The sequence below is a fragment of the Pipistrellus hanaki genome, assembly GCF_964339955.1.
Source record: "Pipistrellus hanaki genome assembly, chromosome: 5".
In the NCBI taxonomy this organism is placed as follows: Eukaryota; Metazoa; Chordata; class Mammalia; order Chiroptera; family Vespertilionidae; genus Pipistrellus; species Pipistrellus hanaki.
The window spans coordinates 79,775,340-79,793,423 of NC_140507.1; the positions used below are offsets into that span (position 1 = coordinate 79,775,340).

General features: G+C 56.9%; 1 protein-coding gene, 1 long non-coding RNA gene and 1 pseudogene across 5 annotated transcripts in view; 2 read left to right on the plus strand and 1 right to left on the minus strand.

The window, feature by feature from the left end:
• LOC311623707 lies at positions 1-15,809 on the minus strand. Of its 2 annotated transcripts, none has more exons than XR_014795196.1 (4): positions 15,718-15,809; positions 15,432-15,514; positions 14,360-14,534; positions 1-108 (listed from the first exon to the last, which is right to left on the minus strand). It is a non-coding gene; the product is annotated as an uncharacterized lncRNA (long non-coding RNA). The 2 variants fall into 2 exon arrangements; XR_014795197.1 differs by lacking the exon at positions 1-108 and adding an exon at positions 1,394-1,929.
• LOC311622619 (olfactory receptor 1f45-like) lies at positions 167-1,347 on the plus strand (annotated as a pseudogene). The gene is made up of 3 exons: positions 167-215; positions 415-1,296; positions 1,340-1,347. The product of its transcript is annotated as an olfactory receptor 1f45-like (transcript).
• TPM4 (tropomyosin 4) overlaps positions 10,349-18,084 on the plus strand; it is a 21,001-nt gene continuing 13,265 nt past the window's right edge. Inside the window, exons 1-2 of one of the 2 annotated variants that reach the window (XM_084886034.1) lie at positions 10,349-10,635; positions 15,701-15,826. In XM_084886034.1, the coding sequence (XP_084742160.1) occupies positions 10,522-10,635; positions 15,701-15,826 (240 nt within the window). In that variant the 5' untranslated portion in view covers positions 10,349-10,521. Of the gene's footprint in view, positions 10,636-15,700; positions 15,827-15,903; positions 16,355-18,084 lie in introns of those variants that run through there. The other variant, XM_084886035.1, reaches the window with a different exon arrangement.

The following is an 18,084-nucleotide window of genomic DNA, read 5'->3' on the forward strand; positions in this document are numbered from 1 at the left end:
GCCAGGACTTCACCCAATATGCCTGGGTCCTCGCTGTCCAAAGGTCACTTCTGGGGCTGTCGACTCCCAGAACTCCCTTGTTACCCCATGTGCTAGCTTAGCCTGTTCCTGTGGACTTAGAGAGACAGGTAATGGAGGTGAGACAGGGTCAGCGCACCTGGGAGCCATGCGCCAAGCTGCCGGTGACATCCTGCAGGCGGGCAGGGAGCAGAGTGGTGTGTTCACTGATGGAAATGATGCAGCAGATGAGGCGGGAGGGGGGGCGTGCAGGGGTCCTGTTGCAGGGGAAAGTGGGAGAACTGATGAATGTCTGAACTAATGATGGGATGAAGTCCAGGATGCAATGGAGGGGCTGGCCTTGGCCAGGACCACGGACAGCTCCTCATTTCCGCTCTAGTTGCTCCAGAGACCCAGGTGTAAGGGCAAATCTCACCTGGGTCTCTGAGTTCCTTCTCCCCGGGCCTCTCAGAAGACCCCAAGCCGCAGCAGCTGCTGCTTATACTGTCCCTGAGTCTGTACCTTGTTATGGGGCTGGGGAACCTACTCATCGTCCTGGCCATCGTCACTGTCGCCGCTCCACACACCCAAGCACTTCTTCCTGGCCTACCTGGCCGTGTGGGCATGCTTCCTTTCCACCATCACCCCCAAGGTGCTGGCCGACCACGTGTCAGGACACAAAGGGGTCCCTTCCTCTGGCAGTCTGACCGAAATGTTCTCCACCTGGTTTGCTGGCATTGACCGCTTCCTGCTGGCCGCCGTAGCCTACAGCCGCCACATGGCCATCTGCCACCTGCTGCACTCCGCCACGTCTGGAACACCACAGCTCTGTGGCTCCTGGCGGTGGCACCCGGACCACAGCCTTCGGAGGTGTCCTGACCCACATGGTATTACTAACCCATCTGTTATTCTGCACCCACAACCGGGTCTCCTGCTCCCTCTCCCCACCCCACCCCACCCCCCTGCCCCACCCCACTTCTTCTGTGACCTAGTCCTTTTCTGAAGCTGGCCTGCTCCGACACCTTCCCCCATAATGTAATGGTGTACACCGCGGGCGCCCTGCCCATCATCATCATCATTATCATCACCCCCTCGGTGGGCATATCGGTCTCCTACACATTCAGCTTTGCTGCGGCCTGGGGGTCCCGCCCACAAGAGGCAAGCAGAGGGCTTTCTCCACTGGTGGCTCTCAGCTCTCTGTGGTGTCGCTGCTCTACGGGGTGCTCATTGGGGTTTATTTCAGCCCCGTGTTCTCCCACACGGCCCAGAAGGACACAGCCGCTGCCATGATGTACCCTGGTCACGCCCAGGCTGAACCCCTCACCTGCAGCCAACACAACAGCGACATGAAGGGCACCTGCGGGCCTCGTCAGCAGGAACCCAGCTTTTTTTGTTTGTTTTTTTAAAAATATATTTTATTGATTTTTCACAGAGAGGAAGAGAGAGGGATAGAGAGTTAGAAACATCCATGAGAGAGAATCATCGATCAGCTGCCTCTTGCACATCCCCTACTGGGGATGTGCCCGCAACCAAGGTACATGCCCTTGCCCGGAATCGAACCCGGGACCTTTCAGTCAGCAGGCCGACGCTCTATCCACTGAGCCAAACCGGTCCCGGCAGGAAGCCAGTTTTTATTTGGTGACCACAACGTTGGGATGCCCACCTGAGTGTCCGCACAGAGCGCCCGTCTGTCCTGAATTCCCCTGTCCGGTCCCAATCTTAGATATTTATTTCCTATCATCTTGGTTCATTTCTTTACTATCTCATCCTTCCAGCAACTCCTTAGTGAGCATCTGTTACAGCATAGGTGCGCTTTTACAGGTTTAGGGTAGAGCAGGAAACAAAAAAAAAATCTTTGCCTCAGTCGGAACCAGCAGTCTCAGAAAGAGCCAAAGAGCCAGCACCTGGATTTCAGACTTCTGGTCCCCAGCACTGTGAGAGAATAATGTTAGTTATTTAAGTCAAGCAGTTTGTGGTTGTTTGTTACGGAAGCCCTAGAAAACTACTGCAGCAAGTAAGCTATTAATCCTAGCATGGAAATTGGAGTCACCACAAAAATGAAAAATCAGTTGGTGGTGTGGTGATAAGGACACACCAGATTGTTATGATTATTATAATCTGGCCACTCAGTGTATATCCTATATTTTAAAAGGCTAATATGCAAATTGTCCCCAGGAGTTTGACCAGCAGGCAGTTTGGCCAACCGCCCCCAAGACTGACCCCGCCCATGCACAAATTCATGCACCGGGCCTCTAGTGTGTGTGTGTGTGTATGTGTGTGTGTGTGGCCAGGGGGAGGGGACATGGGCAGCTGGCCGGCCTGCCTGCTGGTCGAACTCCTGGTCGAGGGGACAATACACAGACACACACACACACACACACACACACACTAGAGGCCTGGTGCATGAAGATTCGTGCAAGAATTTTTCTTCCCCTGGCTTCCAGCACTGCCTTTGCTCTGGCCTGGAGCCACCTTTCCACCTTCCCACGTTGCCCAGAGGCCTGAAGTGGCTGGGGTGGTGCGGAACACCTGTGTCCCACCCCACCCCCAGCCACCGCTCAGTGCCCAAGTATGAAAATTAACCCGCCATCTTTGTTGGGTTAATTTGCATGCTCATTCCTGATTGGTTAGTGGGCATTTCAAAAGTACAGTCAATTAGCATGTTACTCTTTTATTAGGTAGATACACTGAGGGGCCAGATTATTATGCATTCAGAGATCAGAGTAAACACTCAGTGTATATTGCAGGCTGGAAGGCTGGCGACCATTGTTCTGCCAAAGAACAACACTTGGTAATACCATCACTTCGATAACCTGAGAGGTAGATCATGTGTCTGTGGAGCCTGAGTTTCTAAAAGTGATTGGAAAGAGCTAGCATGTCACTGTGGTTGGCTGCTCCTTGCTATTTATCGCAAAGAATTGCAAGAATGCGATGATCTTAGACAAGAATTGGCCACATTTCAGATTCAGAAACATCACAAGACGGAAAGAGCCCACAGCTTCCTGTCCCTCAAAAGAGCATACATAGAAAGATTGCCTCTTGCCCAAGGCTACTGTTTCAGATGCCCATTCACTGAGAGTGGCACATAGCTAGGTCATTTAAGGAAGCAAATGCTGCAAATGAAATGGACACAAAAACTCAGGCTAGGAAAGAGCATCGGGTGTGTCTCCTAGCAAGGAAACCAACTGGAAGCATTTAAATCAGAAGCTAAGCTTTTCCAAGGAAGTGCATTGCTAAACAAATAATGAGGTCCATTTGCAGAGTCCTTTGACTTTTGAGCCTTTGCATTTTAGGTATAAGAGCTAAACCTGAACCTTACCCCAAAGTGGAGCTTGAATCCTGGGGTCTGGTTTCCTGTGTTCCTCAGGCGGCAGTGTAACTCTTCACCATCCAAATCTACAGCAGGTCAGAAAGGCAGCAGCTGAGGTGTAACCTAAACAGGCTGCATCCAGAATCCCAAGAGCGACACCTCGGTGACAGGTGGCATCACAGAGAGAGCAAGTGGGTACCGAGAACTATAAGGTGTCTGGAAGTTTCCCTACTTTCAAACTGTCAATTTAATCTGTCATGGTTTCACTGGTGCTGGCGGAAAATGCAACACTCCAGGGTCAGAGACAAAAGATATACTCACTCCCAGCAGAGCAGGCAGCCTGAATCTTGGATTTGCCTGCTCCACCCAAGTCCCATGGGGACAATGCAGGTGAACCCAGATTGGCATTGGATGGACACTGGGTTTGCATCACAGCTGAGGAACTCCAAGCTTAGAATCCCCAATCTTTTCTTTCGTTACATGTATTTTTACTAGAGGCCCAGTGCACGAAATTTGTGCATGGGTAGGGTCCCTAGGCTTGGCTGGCAATCAGGGCCAATGGGGTTCCTTCCCACCTCCTCCTTCCCTTGCTCCCTCAGTGCCCCACTGCTGCTGCTGGTCGCCTACCATGTTCCATGCCACCCCCTGGTGGTCAGTGCATGTCATAGCGAGCAATCGAACTCCCGTTCTCCCAGTCAAACTCCCGAGGGGACACTTTGCCTATTAGCCTTTTATATATATAGAGATTGATTTCAGAGAGGAAGGGAGAGATAGAAACATCAATGATGAGAGAGAATCATTGATCAGCAGCCTCCTGCACACCCCCTATTGGTCATCAAGCCCACAACCTGGACATGTGCCCTGACTGGGAATTGAACCATGACCTCCTGGTTCATGGATTGATTCTCAACCACTGAGTCACACCAGTCAGGCAGAAACCCCAGTCTTTTCAAGTAGACTGCAAACAAACTTCCTTTATCTCAGAGGCATTCATCTTTATTATATGCCCTCTGCTCCACAGGAAGAAACTCTCTGCCTTCTAAGGCTGTTTGCTATCCAAACATCCTTAAAAACACAGCAGAGCAAAAAGCTGCCCATGCCCCTGCTTATAAGTTATATGAAAACTAGTGGCCTGGTGCACAAAATTCGTGAACAGGGTGGGGGGAGTGGGAGAGAGAGGGGAATGTTCCATCACGACCTCTCAGGGATAACCAGAAGTCAGACATCCCTCTCACAATCCAGACATCCCTCTCACAATCCAGAACGGTTGGCTCCTAACTGTTCACCTGCCTGCCTGATTGCCCCTAACTTCTGCCTGCCAGCCTGATTGTCCCTAACTGCTCCCCTTCTGGCTTGACTGCCACTAACCATTTCTGCCTCGACTCCACGTCCGGGACCCAGGATTCCCTCCTCCAGCTGACCACAGGCACCCGGGATCCGGGCTTCCCTCCCTCTGGTCAGCCATAGGTGCCCAGGTGGGCTGCAGCCATGGGATGGTGGGCAGGTGGCTTTGCCTGTGCTGCAGCCACAAGTGCTGGTGCCTGGGACCGAGGGGTGGTCGACTTCTCTGTCTCTCAGGCCGTAGCCAGCTGCAGGTGTGGGGTGGGCGGCTTCTCCATCTACCAGGCTATAGCCAGCCTCAGGCGCTGGCATCCAACTTCTCCGACCCCCACAGGCCCTGAGGGGCGGGAGGGGGGGCTGCTGCCATAGTTTCAAGCTAATTTGCAAACTCACTCTGATTGGCTGGTAGCATAGTGGAGTGATGGTAATTTGCATATTTCTCTTTTATTGGTGTAGATACCAGAAACTCAGGAAGAAGTGTCTCCCAATAGTGGTAGCACTGGCATTCAATGGGCTGTGGCTGGCATCTGTGAGGGTAATTTGGGCTGGAAGTCAAGCACATGAGGCTTTTCAGTGTAGTGGTTCAGTGTGTAGATTGTGGAGTCAGACCGCCCAGGTTTGTTCAAGTCCTGGTTCTGCCACTTTTAACTGTGTGACCTTGACTTCTCCACTTCAGTTTCTCCTGTAAAATGAGAACAATAGGCCCTAGCAGCTAGGCCCTAGCTGATTTTGCTCAGTGGATAGAGCACCACCCTGTGGACTGAAGGTCCCAGGTTCGATTCTGGTTAAGGGCATGCAGGAGGCAGCTGATCAATGATTCTCTCTCATCATTGATGTTTCTATCTCTCTCTCCCTCTCCCTTCCTCTCTGAAATAAATAGAAGAAGAACAATAGCCCCAGTAACCACGGGGATATTGTGAAAATCATATATGGGCTTATACATGCAAAGCACTTCGAACAGCACAGGCAGATGGAGGGCCATGTCAGTGTTAACTATAATTATTATTAATTATCATGACGATGCTGCAAAGCTTGTGGTCATGCCTGCTCTCCCGCATTCGTGGGCAAGCTGGGTAACCCACGCAGGGCCCTTGGAATCTACCTCAGAGAACCCTGGAAGGGCACCAGGCTCTCTGCCCCCTGCTCCCCACACGGACTCAAGAAACAGGGCTGCAGCGCTGGAGCTGGGTTTCAGGTTCCAAGGAATCAAACAGACTCAGGTTCAAATCCTGCCTTTGTCACGTGCCAGCTGCGTGACCTTGGCGAGCAGCTTCCCCGCTGGGGACTTCCAAGTGCTTACGGCACAAAGTCTGGGTAAAGGGGGAGTGAAACCCCCCCCCCCCCCGCCCCACTCCTCAAGTGACCTGTCCAGCACACACTCTGGGCCGTCCTTAGCCAGTGCCATTTTGATTATCATCGTCATATTATTCTTCAATAAGCAAGACTCCGTAGGTGCCAGGTGAGAACAACTTGGCTCTTTTCCTCCAGCTCAGTGCATTCACTCTGGCCCCACAGTCTCTCAGCATGCCCCAAACTCCAGGAGAGACATGGGGGGGGCACCCCCATACTGTCCTCTGTTGTCCCATCCAAGGTACACCCAGCCCTCCCACCTGTGGTCTTTGAATCTGCAACCCCCATGTCCACTGCCCCATCTCACCTTTCAGTCCTCCTCCGGACCTCACCGCCTGCTACCTCCTCAGGGAAGACCTTCCTGACCTTCCCCCAAGGCTCACCAGGTCTCCCTGTTAGACATTCCATTAACTTTTTTTTTTTAATATATTTTTTATTGATTTTTTTTTTTTTTTTTTTTTTTTTTTAGGAAGGGAGAGAGATATAGAGAGCTAGAAACATCGATGAGAGAGAAACATCGACCAGCTGCCTCTTGCACACCCCCTGCCAGGGGTGTGCCCACAACCAATGTACATGCCCTTGACCGGAATCGAACCTGGGACCTTTCAGTCTGCAGACCGACACTCTACCACTGAGCCAAATCGGTTTCGGCAACTTTTTGTTGTTTTTATTAATACTCATCCCAGGGTACTTTTCCCATTGATTTTTTAGAGAGTGGGAGGAAGGGAGGGAGAGAGAGGAGAGAGAGAGAGAGAGAGAGAGAGAGAGAGAGAGAGAGAGAGAGAGAGAGAGAGAGAGAGACGTTTATTGGTTGCCTCCTGCACACACCCCAACCGGATCTGGGATCAAACCTGCATCCCCTGATCAATGATTCTGCAGCCCCGAGTTTGAGTCCCCATCAAGGTACATGCCCTTGATGGGGACTCAAAATTGTGGCCCTTCAGTGCGTGGGCCGAGGCTCTAACCTCTGAGACACCAGCCAGGCTCCAGTACCATTTTTATTGGACACTCTCCCACTCTCCCCACCCCACCCCACTCCTACCCAGAGATTCCTCCTTCCAGCAGCTGCATGTTTCGGAGTGCTGGTCTTCCGCCAGCTGCTGAAGCAGGCGTGGCCCAAGACAAGGCAACCTCCCTTCCCGGGCCACCCAACCAGGGAGCAGTCTTAAGGAACGGGGATGGGGATTGGTGGATAAATAGCCCAGCTTCCCCGCCCTCCAGCCAAGATGACTCCGAAGAAGGTGCTCTCTGCTGCCTCCCAGAGATGCCCGAGGCACTGCGCCCCAGTTGTCCAGACTGGTAGCAGCTGGTTTCATGACTGCAGTTACTGGCGCCTTCCCTTCTCTGTCTCACCTCCAACCCTCCTACCCTCCCACCCCCCAACTCCCATCCGTGTCTCCTGGGGCTGCCTCCCAAATAAATTACTTGCCCCAGAATTCTTGTCCTGGGGTCAGCTTCTGGGGGAGCCCAAGCTCAGACAGCAGTTCGCCCCAACCCCTATGAAGGTCATAATGGTTTGCAGGCATTGGGCGTCTCTGCCTCTGGCCTCAGTTATGTCCACCCCTGTGTCTTCAAAGCCCGCCCAGTGCCCGGCATGTAGCAGATGCTCCATAAGTGACCCCAAGCCTCGCAGCCCTGGGGGCCAGGTGGTATTGGGGACTCTGCCCCCACTGGGATCCTCAGAAGCCCCCAGCTGGAGAGTTACATGCAGGAGGGGAGATGACTCCTCCCGAGCTATAAATGGCAGCCTCCACTGCCCGGTGCCCCAGGCCACACAGCCTGGACAGCTGGGTCAGTGCCCCCAGGGGCCAGGGACCCCAGATGACCCTTCAGGTCTGGCCAGGGCTTCTGGGATGTCCATGAGGCAGGTACATGGAGAGGACGTCACTCCAGTCCCAAGGCTGCAGGGCAGGATGGCGCCGCTGGGCCCTACAGCACGCCCGGGTCCCTCTCCCCTGCCAGGTGTCGGATTCCACCTCTGGGAGCTCCCTGAGCAAGAGGCCGGTGCGGACCAGGGTCTGTCCTACAAGGCCATGGAGCGAGCAGGCGCCTCCTGGGGGAGAGATCCCTCTTCAAGCTGGTGGTGTCAGACCTGGAATTAGCCACCCCACCTGCGAGGCAGGCTCAGGGTCTCCCAGGGCCAGCAGGCAGGGGAGGCAGCTGCTTGAGACAGTCAGGGAATGGGGGGAGGGCGGGCTAGGACCCCTCTCCAGCTCTGTCCTAAGGTCAGCTAGGTCAGGGTCCAGCTCTGCCACTCGCAAGCTGGGTGACCCTGGACCTCAGCTTCCTCCTCTGTCAAATGAGAATAAAAGCAGCCCCCTGCTCATCGCTCAGGGAGGCTGACGTGAGATGCTGCCGGTCGAGAGCTCAGAACCCTGTTTGGCACACGGTGGGCACTCAGTGAGCAGTATTCCGTGGTCTACACTGTGCTTGGCACTGCCGGGAAAAGGAGGAAACAGAGTGGGGGGAGATGGGGATAAACCAATATCCTCAGAGCATAAAAGAGGTTCCAGAATGTTCTGTTTGCTGCTATTATGGCCCCAATACCGTTGAGTGGGGGAGTTCTAACCATGACAAAGAGAAGGACTAATAGCTTAAGGAGCAGTGAAGGAATCAGGATGGGGCAAAGGGAAGCCAAGAACTCTGAATTTTGGCCTGCCCCCCACCCCCACCCCAGACTCCCCAGGGGTGCTGACTACTGCTCAGTCTCTCTCGTTGTCCCACTCCTGCTGTGGCCTTGGGCAGGGAACACAGAAGCCTCTATACCATCTGGAAGTGTTGGTTCAGGGCTCTGTTCGGAAGGGCTTCCTGGAGGAAGAGCCATTTGATCTGGGTTTTGAAGGATGAATACAAGTTTCTTGGTTAAAGAACTGTGTGTGAGAGAGTGTGAGTGCAGAGAAGGGATTGCTCACTTTAATTCATAAGGATCACCTGGGTCCCAGGCTCTCAAGGGCCCCCAGACAAGACCAAGGCACAGGCCTCCCCGAAAGCAGCTCAGTCTGAAAGTGATGATCAAATAAGAGTAATAGCTCCCACATTCTGAGTACGTGCTGCTATCGACCTGTGAAAGGCACTGTGTTTGTCAAGTGAATGAATGAGCAAACAAGTCTTTCTAAAGGCAGCGAATCCGCCCAGCCGGGGGTTGAGCATTGACCTGTGAACTAGGAAGTCACGGTTCGATTCCCGGTCAGGGCACATGCCCAGGTTACAGGCTCCATCCCCAGTGGGGGCATGCAGGAGGCAGCCCATCAATGATTTCCTCTCAGCATTGAGGTTTCTATCTCTCTCTCCCTCTCCCTTCCTCTCTGAAACCAATCAAGATATATTTACATAAAATGAACTAAAGGCAGCGAATCCTGCCCAGCGATGGGGAGAGGGGGAGGCACAGAGGGCAGCGGGGACCTCAGGTGCAGAGACGGGAAGGAAGAAATGGCAGCCCTGCGGGCAGCTCTGGGCACTGAGCTGGGAGAGCTGGGGGTAGGTAGGGGTGGGTGGGGTGGGCAGGAGTCTTGAGGAGAGGCGGAGGGGCTAGGCCTCCTGTTCCTGGGGGGACTGCAGAGCCACAGCGGGATTCTGAGCTGAGCAGGGAGGGCGTCAGGGTCTGGCCTCGGCCTGCCGGGGTCTCCAAGTTTCTGAGAGAGAGGCAGCCCAGGTCTGTCTGACCCACGTGAGCCGGGTCCATGGGAGCAGGGAGATGACAGAGGGAGAGGGGGACACAGACAGGGACAGAGAGAGGAGCCTGAAGAAATAGAGGGAGAGAGGCAAAGAGTTACAGAGAGAATCAGAGACAGGGAGACAGAGGGAGGGGAATGGAGACAGACACAGAGACCTGGAGAAGGACACAGTGACAACATGAGAGAGACAGAGAGACAGGCAGAGAGATGGAGAGAGACACAGATCAAAAGACAGAGACGGAGGGATGGAGAGAAACAGAGACAGTCACCGAAGCAGAGACGGAGGGAGAAGATGATGAGACAAAGACCCTCCAGGAAGAGGGAGGAGGACCCCCTGGGTGGTAGCAGGAGATGGATGGGGACCTGACCCCAATTCCCGGAGGCAGTACCAGGGGGGCAGGAGCAGGGAGGACAGGAGCCTCCCCGGCCCACTCTGACGCACCCACAGTCCTCTTCAGCCTCCCAGCCACAGATGAGGAAATTGAGGCCGACCAGCAGGCCACAGGGGACCCTCCGGGGCCAGCGCTGTGCCCCCAGCTTCAGGTGGGACCAGCGTCACCAGGTTAAAAATGGAAATGGGTTCGGCTTTTTTTTTTTTTTTCCTTTGAGAAAATCCTAGGCCCAAATAAGGTACGTGCTGCGGGTGCCTGGTGAGCTGGCCAAGTCCTCCTGAGCGAGCGAGTGGCGGCTGGCCCGGCCAGCCTGGGCTTGGGCCTCCTCCAAGACTCGCCCCGGCAGGCGGCACACCCTGGGCAGGCTATAAGGGCTTCCCCTCCGCCCTGCCGCTCACTGAGCCCAGCCACACAGCCTGCCACAGCCCCACCACCTGCGCCCCCTCTCCGCCCAGCCATGGAGGCCATCAAGAAGAAGATGCAGATGCTGAAGCTGGACAAGGAGAATGCCATCGACCGAGCCGAGCAGGCCGAGTCGGACAAGAAAGCCGCGGAGGAGAGGTGCAAGCAGGTGAGAGTCTGGCCGCTGGGCCGCGCCGGGCGGCCCCATGCCCTCTCTGAGCCGGTGACGCTCTGGGCTGAGGGTGGGGCTCTCGGAAACCTTGGTGCTTGGAGGTGAGGAAGGAGGTTGGGGTGATGCCCCAGCCAAGGAAGAGTGAGGGGATCACTGTCTCCTCTGGAGGGGGGGTCCCCAGGCTGGGAGAGAGAGGTGACAGGACCCACCCAACAGGACCGGCCGGAGCCAAGCAAGTAAGGAGGGGTGTCTGTTTGTACAGGGTGTGTATGTGCGCAAACGTACGAGTGAGTGGAGGTGTGTTGGGGTGAGTGTGTCAGGTGGATGTATGTGTACTGGATAGGGTGGAGAGAGAGAGAGAGAGAGAGAGAGAGAGAGAGAGAGAGAGAGAGAGAGAGAGGAGAACCTGAAGAAATAGGGAGAGACAAAGAGATACAGGGGGACACTGTGTGTAAGTGTGTGTGTTTGAGCATTTCTGTGTGTCTACGTGTGTGTGCGTGTGTGTTTCCACTGGAGAGAGTGTGGAGGGATGTTGGTGGCTGTGAAAATGAGGGTGTGAGGAGAGGTATGAGTGTGAGCGAACGTGTGGCTGTTGAAAAGTGGGTGTGAAAGAGTGTGGATGTGTGTGAATGGTGGTGTCAGTGTGGGGCTGTGTGTATGGAGGAGAGGCTGGCTGCGCATGCGCTTGTGCAAAAGGCGGCCCGACTAATGGAATGTGCGAATGTCAGAGCAAGTGTGTGTGTGTTGAGGTGACTCTATTGGGGCTGGCCTGTGTGTGTTTGACGGGGCTACTTTGTGTGTGTGTGTGTGTGTGTGTGTGTGTGAGAGAGAGAGAGAGAGAGAGGGGGCGGGGAGAGAACATGACAGTTGAGGTCAGGGGGGCAATGCAAAGCTGTGGGGGAGGGGTGCCCTGTGCCCTGTGACTGTGGTCTGTGGGTTGGTGACTGCCCTGGGAGGGTGGCCACGGGTGGTGTGTGTGTGTGTGGGGGGGGGTAGCTGTGACTGGCTGCAGGGCGGCTGGTGAGGCAGAGGGGGCCTTCCGATGGCCGGGCAGGAACCCAAGTCCCCAGAGGTCACTTTCCCCATCTGAGGTGGGGAAGGTGTGGAGACCGGGTGCGTGGGGATCTGAGACTCTCCATGAGGCTCCGCTTATCGGGGTGCCCCGCTGTCCCTGCTGTGAACCTGGCTTCGGGGCAAGAGTCCCAGGGGGCTCGGGCAATGAGGGGACATCAGGAAGCTAAGAGAGGAGCAATGGCAGAGGCTGGGCTGGGCAGTCCAGAGCAGCCAGTGAGAAGAGGGCAGGGTCCTGCCCCTTCCTTAGTGCCCTGCGCCCCCACCCCCCACCCCAGGGCTCAGGCACCTCCCCTGAATCGATGGCCAAGTCCTCGGAGCATCAGGGTCTCAAATGAGCCCCAAGAACTGCCCGGGACAGTGACACCAAGTGGCCAGCCCTGCCCAGCCCGGGCGCCAGGCAAGCTTGGCAGGTAAAAGCACAGGCTCTGAGCCCAGACCGGCCCCGTGGGAGCTTGGTCACTGAGCACCTGGAGCAATGCCTTTACCTCGCTCGGTGCCTTCGTGGCCTCAAGTGTGAAGTGGGGAAGTGACAGTGGCCCCTCCCTCGCAGCCGGGAGAGGATTAGAGGTGACTACGTGGGTATGGTCCCTGGCACTGCACCTGGCACAAAGTAAGCGCTCAATAAATGCAAGGCTGTTTCCTGCCCCTCCCAACTTCCTGGGGCCGTGACACATCTGTGCAGGCAGCTCCACCTCAGCCCTCCCCACCACCAACGCCCCTCCCCCGCCCTGGGCCCCTCCCGGACAAACACAGCCGCCCATCCTGTGCTGGCCCTGAGCTGCCTGCTTCCATAGATCATGCAACCCTCACCGCGAGGAGCTTAGCAGAGAAAAGCAACTCGATGGCTCTAATTTTCACTAAGGTGTGAGTGGCTGCTATAGTAAGCTCTACCGAGGCAGACACAAGTTCAAAGTCTCCAGGCAGCTGTGTGGCAAAGGTGGCAGGGACGGGTGCTCCGGCCTCCAGCTAGATTTCCATTCTGTTTTCCCCACCCCCACAAAGCCTCCCACTCGGGTGGACTGTGCTCAAACCCAGACCGGATCATCTAGCTTTGTGACTCGGGGCACGTTGCTGACCTGACCCCCTCTGAGCCCTCAGTGTTTTCATCCAAGAAATGGGGGCAAACGATGCTTCCGATGGCCCGGCATGAAACCCAGGACCCCAGAGGTCCAAAGGGAAAGCGGGAGCTCCCTGGGGCCAATGGGCAGCCCTGCCTGGGAGCAGAAGCAGGGCGCCCATGAGGGACTCAACTTACCCAGAGTGCCGCCTGCTTCAGAGGAAGCCCCAAGGACCAGATTCCAGGCCTCTAACCCTGCCCCCACCCCCGACTGCTGTGTGGGAATGGGACCAAGAGGTCCTGCCCGCCTGCTTCCTGCCCACTTCTCTCCCAGGGCAGTGACATCCGCCACAGCTGGCCTTTGACCCCACATCCTGCCTCAGCCCTGCCCGAAGCCCCCGGTTACGGGGACTAAGGTGTGTTGTCCGTGACCCTCCCAGCTGGAACCTGAGGAGGAAGTGACTTATCGGAGACCTCCCAGAGCCAGGGCAAGGCTCCGCCCGCCAGCAAGGTGCCACCACCTGCACCTGCTTTCTGTGCGGAATTCAGAGGGAAAGGGTCTGATGAGGGTCAGTCTTGTTTTTCACTCCAACTCCAGCCATTTAGGGGTTGGGGTTGTGTCATGGATTCATTCTGAGAACTTCCTCCAGGGGTCAGTGGTGAGTGCCTGGCCCGTGCTGGGTGATGCTGGGGCCCAGAGGGACCTTAGCCCCAGGCCTGACTCCCAAGGAGCTGGGGAAGATGGAGCCAAACACAGAGGGAGGTTCCCTGCCTCCAGGGTAGGACTAGACCAGGGAGGGACAGGGACTGGAGGGGCCCAGGGGGTGACAAGGGCTCTGTCCAGAACAGCAGGCAACCCCCCCAGCAGAGTGGGCACAGGCGCTGGCCATGGGAGGTCAGTGGGAGAAGGCTGGGCTGGACAGTGGGCAAAGCATAACTTAGTGGTCAAGCAAACCCACTTGGAGTCAGTCAGACAAAGGTTCAAATCCCCCATCTATATGGCCTGGGGCAAGTCCCTTCCTCATGGGGGGTCTCAGTTTACCCTTCTATGATATGGGCACGTTCTAATTGCTTCATAGCCCTCTGCCCACTTTATCCCAGTCCCCACCTGTGGTACACATTTTGCCAGAAAAAGTCATCAAACCCCAATCGTCTTTGTAGCTGGATGGGCACTCAGGGACCACCATGTCAGGGCTTCCATTTTGCTGAAGAAACTGAGGTTAGAAAAGGGGACAGGGGGATACAAGTGGGGCTTGGAGTCAGGCTTCTTGCCTGGAGGTCAAGATCAAGGCCCATAGACCCTGATTTAGGCCTGAGCTGCTGCCACCCTCTTCTTCCTCCAGTCCTCTAACCCTTCACCATTTCCAGCTCAGCGTGGGACACTCAGGGGTTCCGGGATGAGAGGCTAGGTGATGCCACCTTGGCACAGGGGCCCTTTTAAGAATCTGCACGCGCGCGCGCACACACACACACACACACACACACACACATTCCCATACTTTGCACATCTCACCAGTGAACATGTAACCCATGTCAGATCCCCAGCTTGATCTATAATAACAGCTGCAGGAACAGCAGCTTGTAACATACCCTCTTCCGGAAGGACGAGCAGGAAGTCAGAGAGGGATGCCGGGAGGCAGGCCTGGCGTGAGGACCGGTGTAGAGGGGACTCGGTTCCTGTGCTGTGTGGCCCGGGGAAAGACTCTGCGGCGTTGGGCTTCCTGCCGGGAAGAGGAAGCGGGAGGATGCAGGGAGTCCGAGGGGGCTGCTGGGAGCGTGGACAGGATCAGGAGTCAAACTACCCAAGTCACAAGCCTGACCCAAGCAAGACTTGAACTAAGCACCTCAGCCCAGGATTAGGGGCAGGGGGGCAGGTGCAAGCTGGGTTGTTCCTGAGCTGACCCTCTCTGATGGGCTGGGCGGCAATGGGAACGGAGAGGTAAGGGGTGTGTGGTTCGTCTGCCACAGACCTGAGCTTCTCAAACCGGGTGTAGGGAGGGGGCCAAGACTCTCAGGATAAACACAGATGCCTCAAAATTCAGGAAATGTAGGGAACGTTTTTATTAAAATCAAAGCCACATGTGCAAGAATTTAAAATATTTCATCTGAGCCTCAGAAGAAAGTGGTTTCTGAAGGGTAGCTCTCTTCTAGCCAAGCCCCCAAAGTCCAGGAATGGGAGGGGGGGGGGCGTCTGAGCCCTTAAACCTTTCATAGTATTTTTGTGAGATAGTGTGAAAACCGCTATCTTGGGCAATGGGGAGCCATGACAGGTTCTAGGCAGGGCGAGGACAAACATGCACTTAGAAAGGTTCTCTGGCTTGAGGTGGTGGTGCAGAACTAGAGGGGGGTCAGCTGGAAGTAGGGATGGTCCATGAGACACCCCCCCCATCTTTTTAAATATATATTTTTATTGCTTTCAGAGAGGAAGGGAGAGGGAAGAGAAATAGAAACATCTATTTCTAAGTGAGAGGGAGCCATTGATTGGCTGTTTCCTGCACACCCTGTACTGGGGATCCAGGGCAAAACCTGGGCATGTGCCCTTGGCGGGAATCAAACCTGGAACCCTCCAGTCTGCTGGATGATGATCTATCCACTGAGCCGAACTTCTTTCATTTTAACCCCGATCTCCGGGAGGCGGCACCCCTGAAATTGGGATCCAAACCTGAATGCATATTTCTGGGAAACTGTGTCAGGACTCAAGTTTCTCCAAAGCTGTACTCGATTCCCCAAGAGTATTGGGGAACCCTAAAAAAAAGATAAGCACAGCTGGTCCCAGGACGAGGAAAGGGTGTGAAAATCAAATCCACAGGCATTGCTATCCCGTGTTACAGAGGAGGAGACAGGCCCAGGGAGAGGACCTTTGTGAATGTGTGTGTGTGTGGGGGGGGGGGGGGGGGGACCAGGCTGACGCGCTCCCCACTCTGTCCCCAGGTGGAGGAGGAGCTGACCCATCTCCAGAAGAAACTGAAGGGGACGGAGGACGAGCTGGACAAGTACTCGGAGGACCTGAAGGACGCGCAGGAGAAGCTGGAGCTGACGGAGAAGAAGGCCTCGGACGTACGTGCGCAGGAATGCGGCGGGGCAGGACCGGAGGAGCCGGGGGCAGGGAGGAAGAGGAGCAGCGGGAGCAGGAGCAGGAGGAGGAGGGGGAGGAAGGGAAGGCGGCGCCTCCCTCTGCTTTCTCCAAATAAGTCCCGAAAAGGGGCACTTTCCAGCAGCTGCGGCCAGCGGTGCCGACGTCAGGCCCTCCCCCAGCGGTGCTGACGTCGGCGGCCGGGCCGGGTGACCTCATCGCCCCGACGGCGGCCGGGCCCGGGGCAGGGAGGAGCGGGGGCGGCACCGGCGCAGGCTCAGGCTCAGGCTCGGGGGCTGGGGCGCGGCTGCGGCAGCTTCTCCGAGGCCCATTCTAGCCCAGACCAGCCGCCCGCTGCGTGCGCCCCCCGCCTCCGTGCCATGGCCGGCCTCAACTCCCTGGAGGCGGTGAAGCGCAAGATCCAGGCGCTGCAGCAGCAGGCGGACGAGGCGGAGGACCGCGCGCAGGGCCTGCAGCGGGAGCTGGACGGCGAGCGCGAGCGGCGCGAGAAAGTGAGAGCTGCTGCCCCCCGCCCGCGCCCCCTTCCCCCCGGCGAGGCCGCCCCGGCACCCCGCGCCCCCGGCTCGCCCGCGCGCCCCCCTTTCTCCCGGCGCCGCTCCCTTCCCGCGTTCCCGCCGCCACCGGCCGCCCCCTCCCCCGCGTTAGCCGCCTTCGCGCCCTCGGGCCCCGCCGCTCCCGATCGGGGACCCGCAAACGCCCCCCACTTCCACCCCATCCCCGCCCGGGGTTGGTGGCTGAGACCCCCCTTTCCCCGCAGCCTCCCGCCTTTCCTGGCCTGGGGCTGGGCCGGGAGCGCCGGGGCCGCGCTGGGAGGGGCCGGCCGAGCGGGAAATGGGGGGATGGGGCCGAGGGCTAAGGCGATCCCGGAGTGGGGCAGGGGCACCGGGCAGCCCTGGAGCTCCCTCCGGCTGGTGCCGGGGTCCGGAGGCGGTGGGATGGGGGGGTGCGAGGAGCAGCCTTGGGCTTCATGCACCCCGAGGTGCAGCCTCCCTGCCGGCCCCGTGGCTGCTCCTCGGGGCGGGAAGTGAGAGTGGAAACGGGCTTCCATTGTCTGGGGTTGGCCTGGCGGCCGGCTGGGGGGTGGAGGTGGGGGGTTGCGTTGCACTCTCGCCTCTTCTGCGGCTCGAGGCTCCGGCTGAACTTTCCCAGCGGTTCCCCGGGGCGCGGCGGCCGCGAGCCCGCTCCCCGCGAGGGGCGGTGAGCCATGAGCCCTCGGCCTTTCGCTTCCCGGCGGGTCCCTGCGGGAACCAGGGCTCCTTCCCCGGAGGACCCTCGGAGTGTTAGCACGGGCGATCGGTCTCTTGCAGGTCCCGGGGCCAGAGGCGGCAGATAATGGGGCTCAGTGAGAGGGGGTTGCCGCCCTCGCTCCATCCCCTGGCTGTCCCCCGGGACGGATGGTGCGGAGGGTGGCCATCCCTGGGGTTGGAGAGAGATCTGGATTCTAATTCCATCTCCTGCTCCTAGATACTTGGCCCCTAGGAGTCTCCCCATCTGAAAAGGAGGGGCGATGATAATGGCGACTCTCCAGGGTGGTTGGGAGGTCCCAGGAGTAACACCTCCCTGGGAGCATCTGGCGCATAGTAGGTGTTCTTTTCTCCCCTCCCTCTATCCCCAGAAGAGCTCACAGTCTAATGCGGGTGGGTAAGGGGGACAGACACACAAAACTGATTTGCATTCCGGGGGGGGTCTCAGTTCTGTTGTGGGATCATAGTAGAGAAGAGGCCATCCAGTGGATTTTCAAAATGGAGGTTGAGCAGAAAACTCAGAATTTTCTGGGACAGGACACTTGATTGTATAAAGACTCAAAAGTGGGGGGTGGGGATAGAGGTGGGGGATGAAAGCCAAGGGACCCTGAAAGCTGGAATATGGTTGGTACTCAGAGTGGGGACCCCAGAAGTGGAGAAGACGCCCGGCCAGGTGGGACCGCCGTGGGTATTGTGCCCCAGACTGCTGCAGGGCTGGCCCGAGTCGCAGCCTGTAATCCCGTAAGCCTGCAACAGTAGCTGGTTTGGCCCCTTTCGCACACGGAACCGGCGTAATCCTCCCTCTGATCTCATCCCAAGTCATCTCACTGGGGGACAATTCCTTCTGCTTAGAAATGGCCCTCAGCCGGCGAGCCAAGACAGGAGTGGGAGATCCATTTGGGGAGGAGAGATGTTTTTGGAAAGTTGCAGACATCTTAAAAAGTTAGCTTTTCAAAAGCATGCTTCTCCTGGTCAGG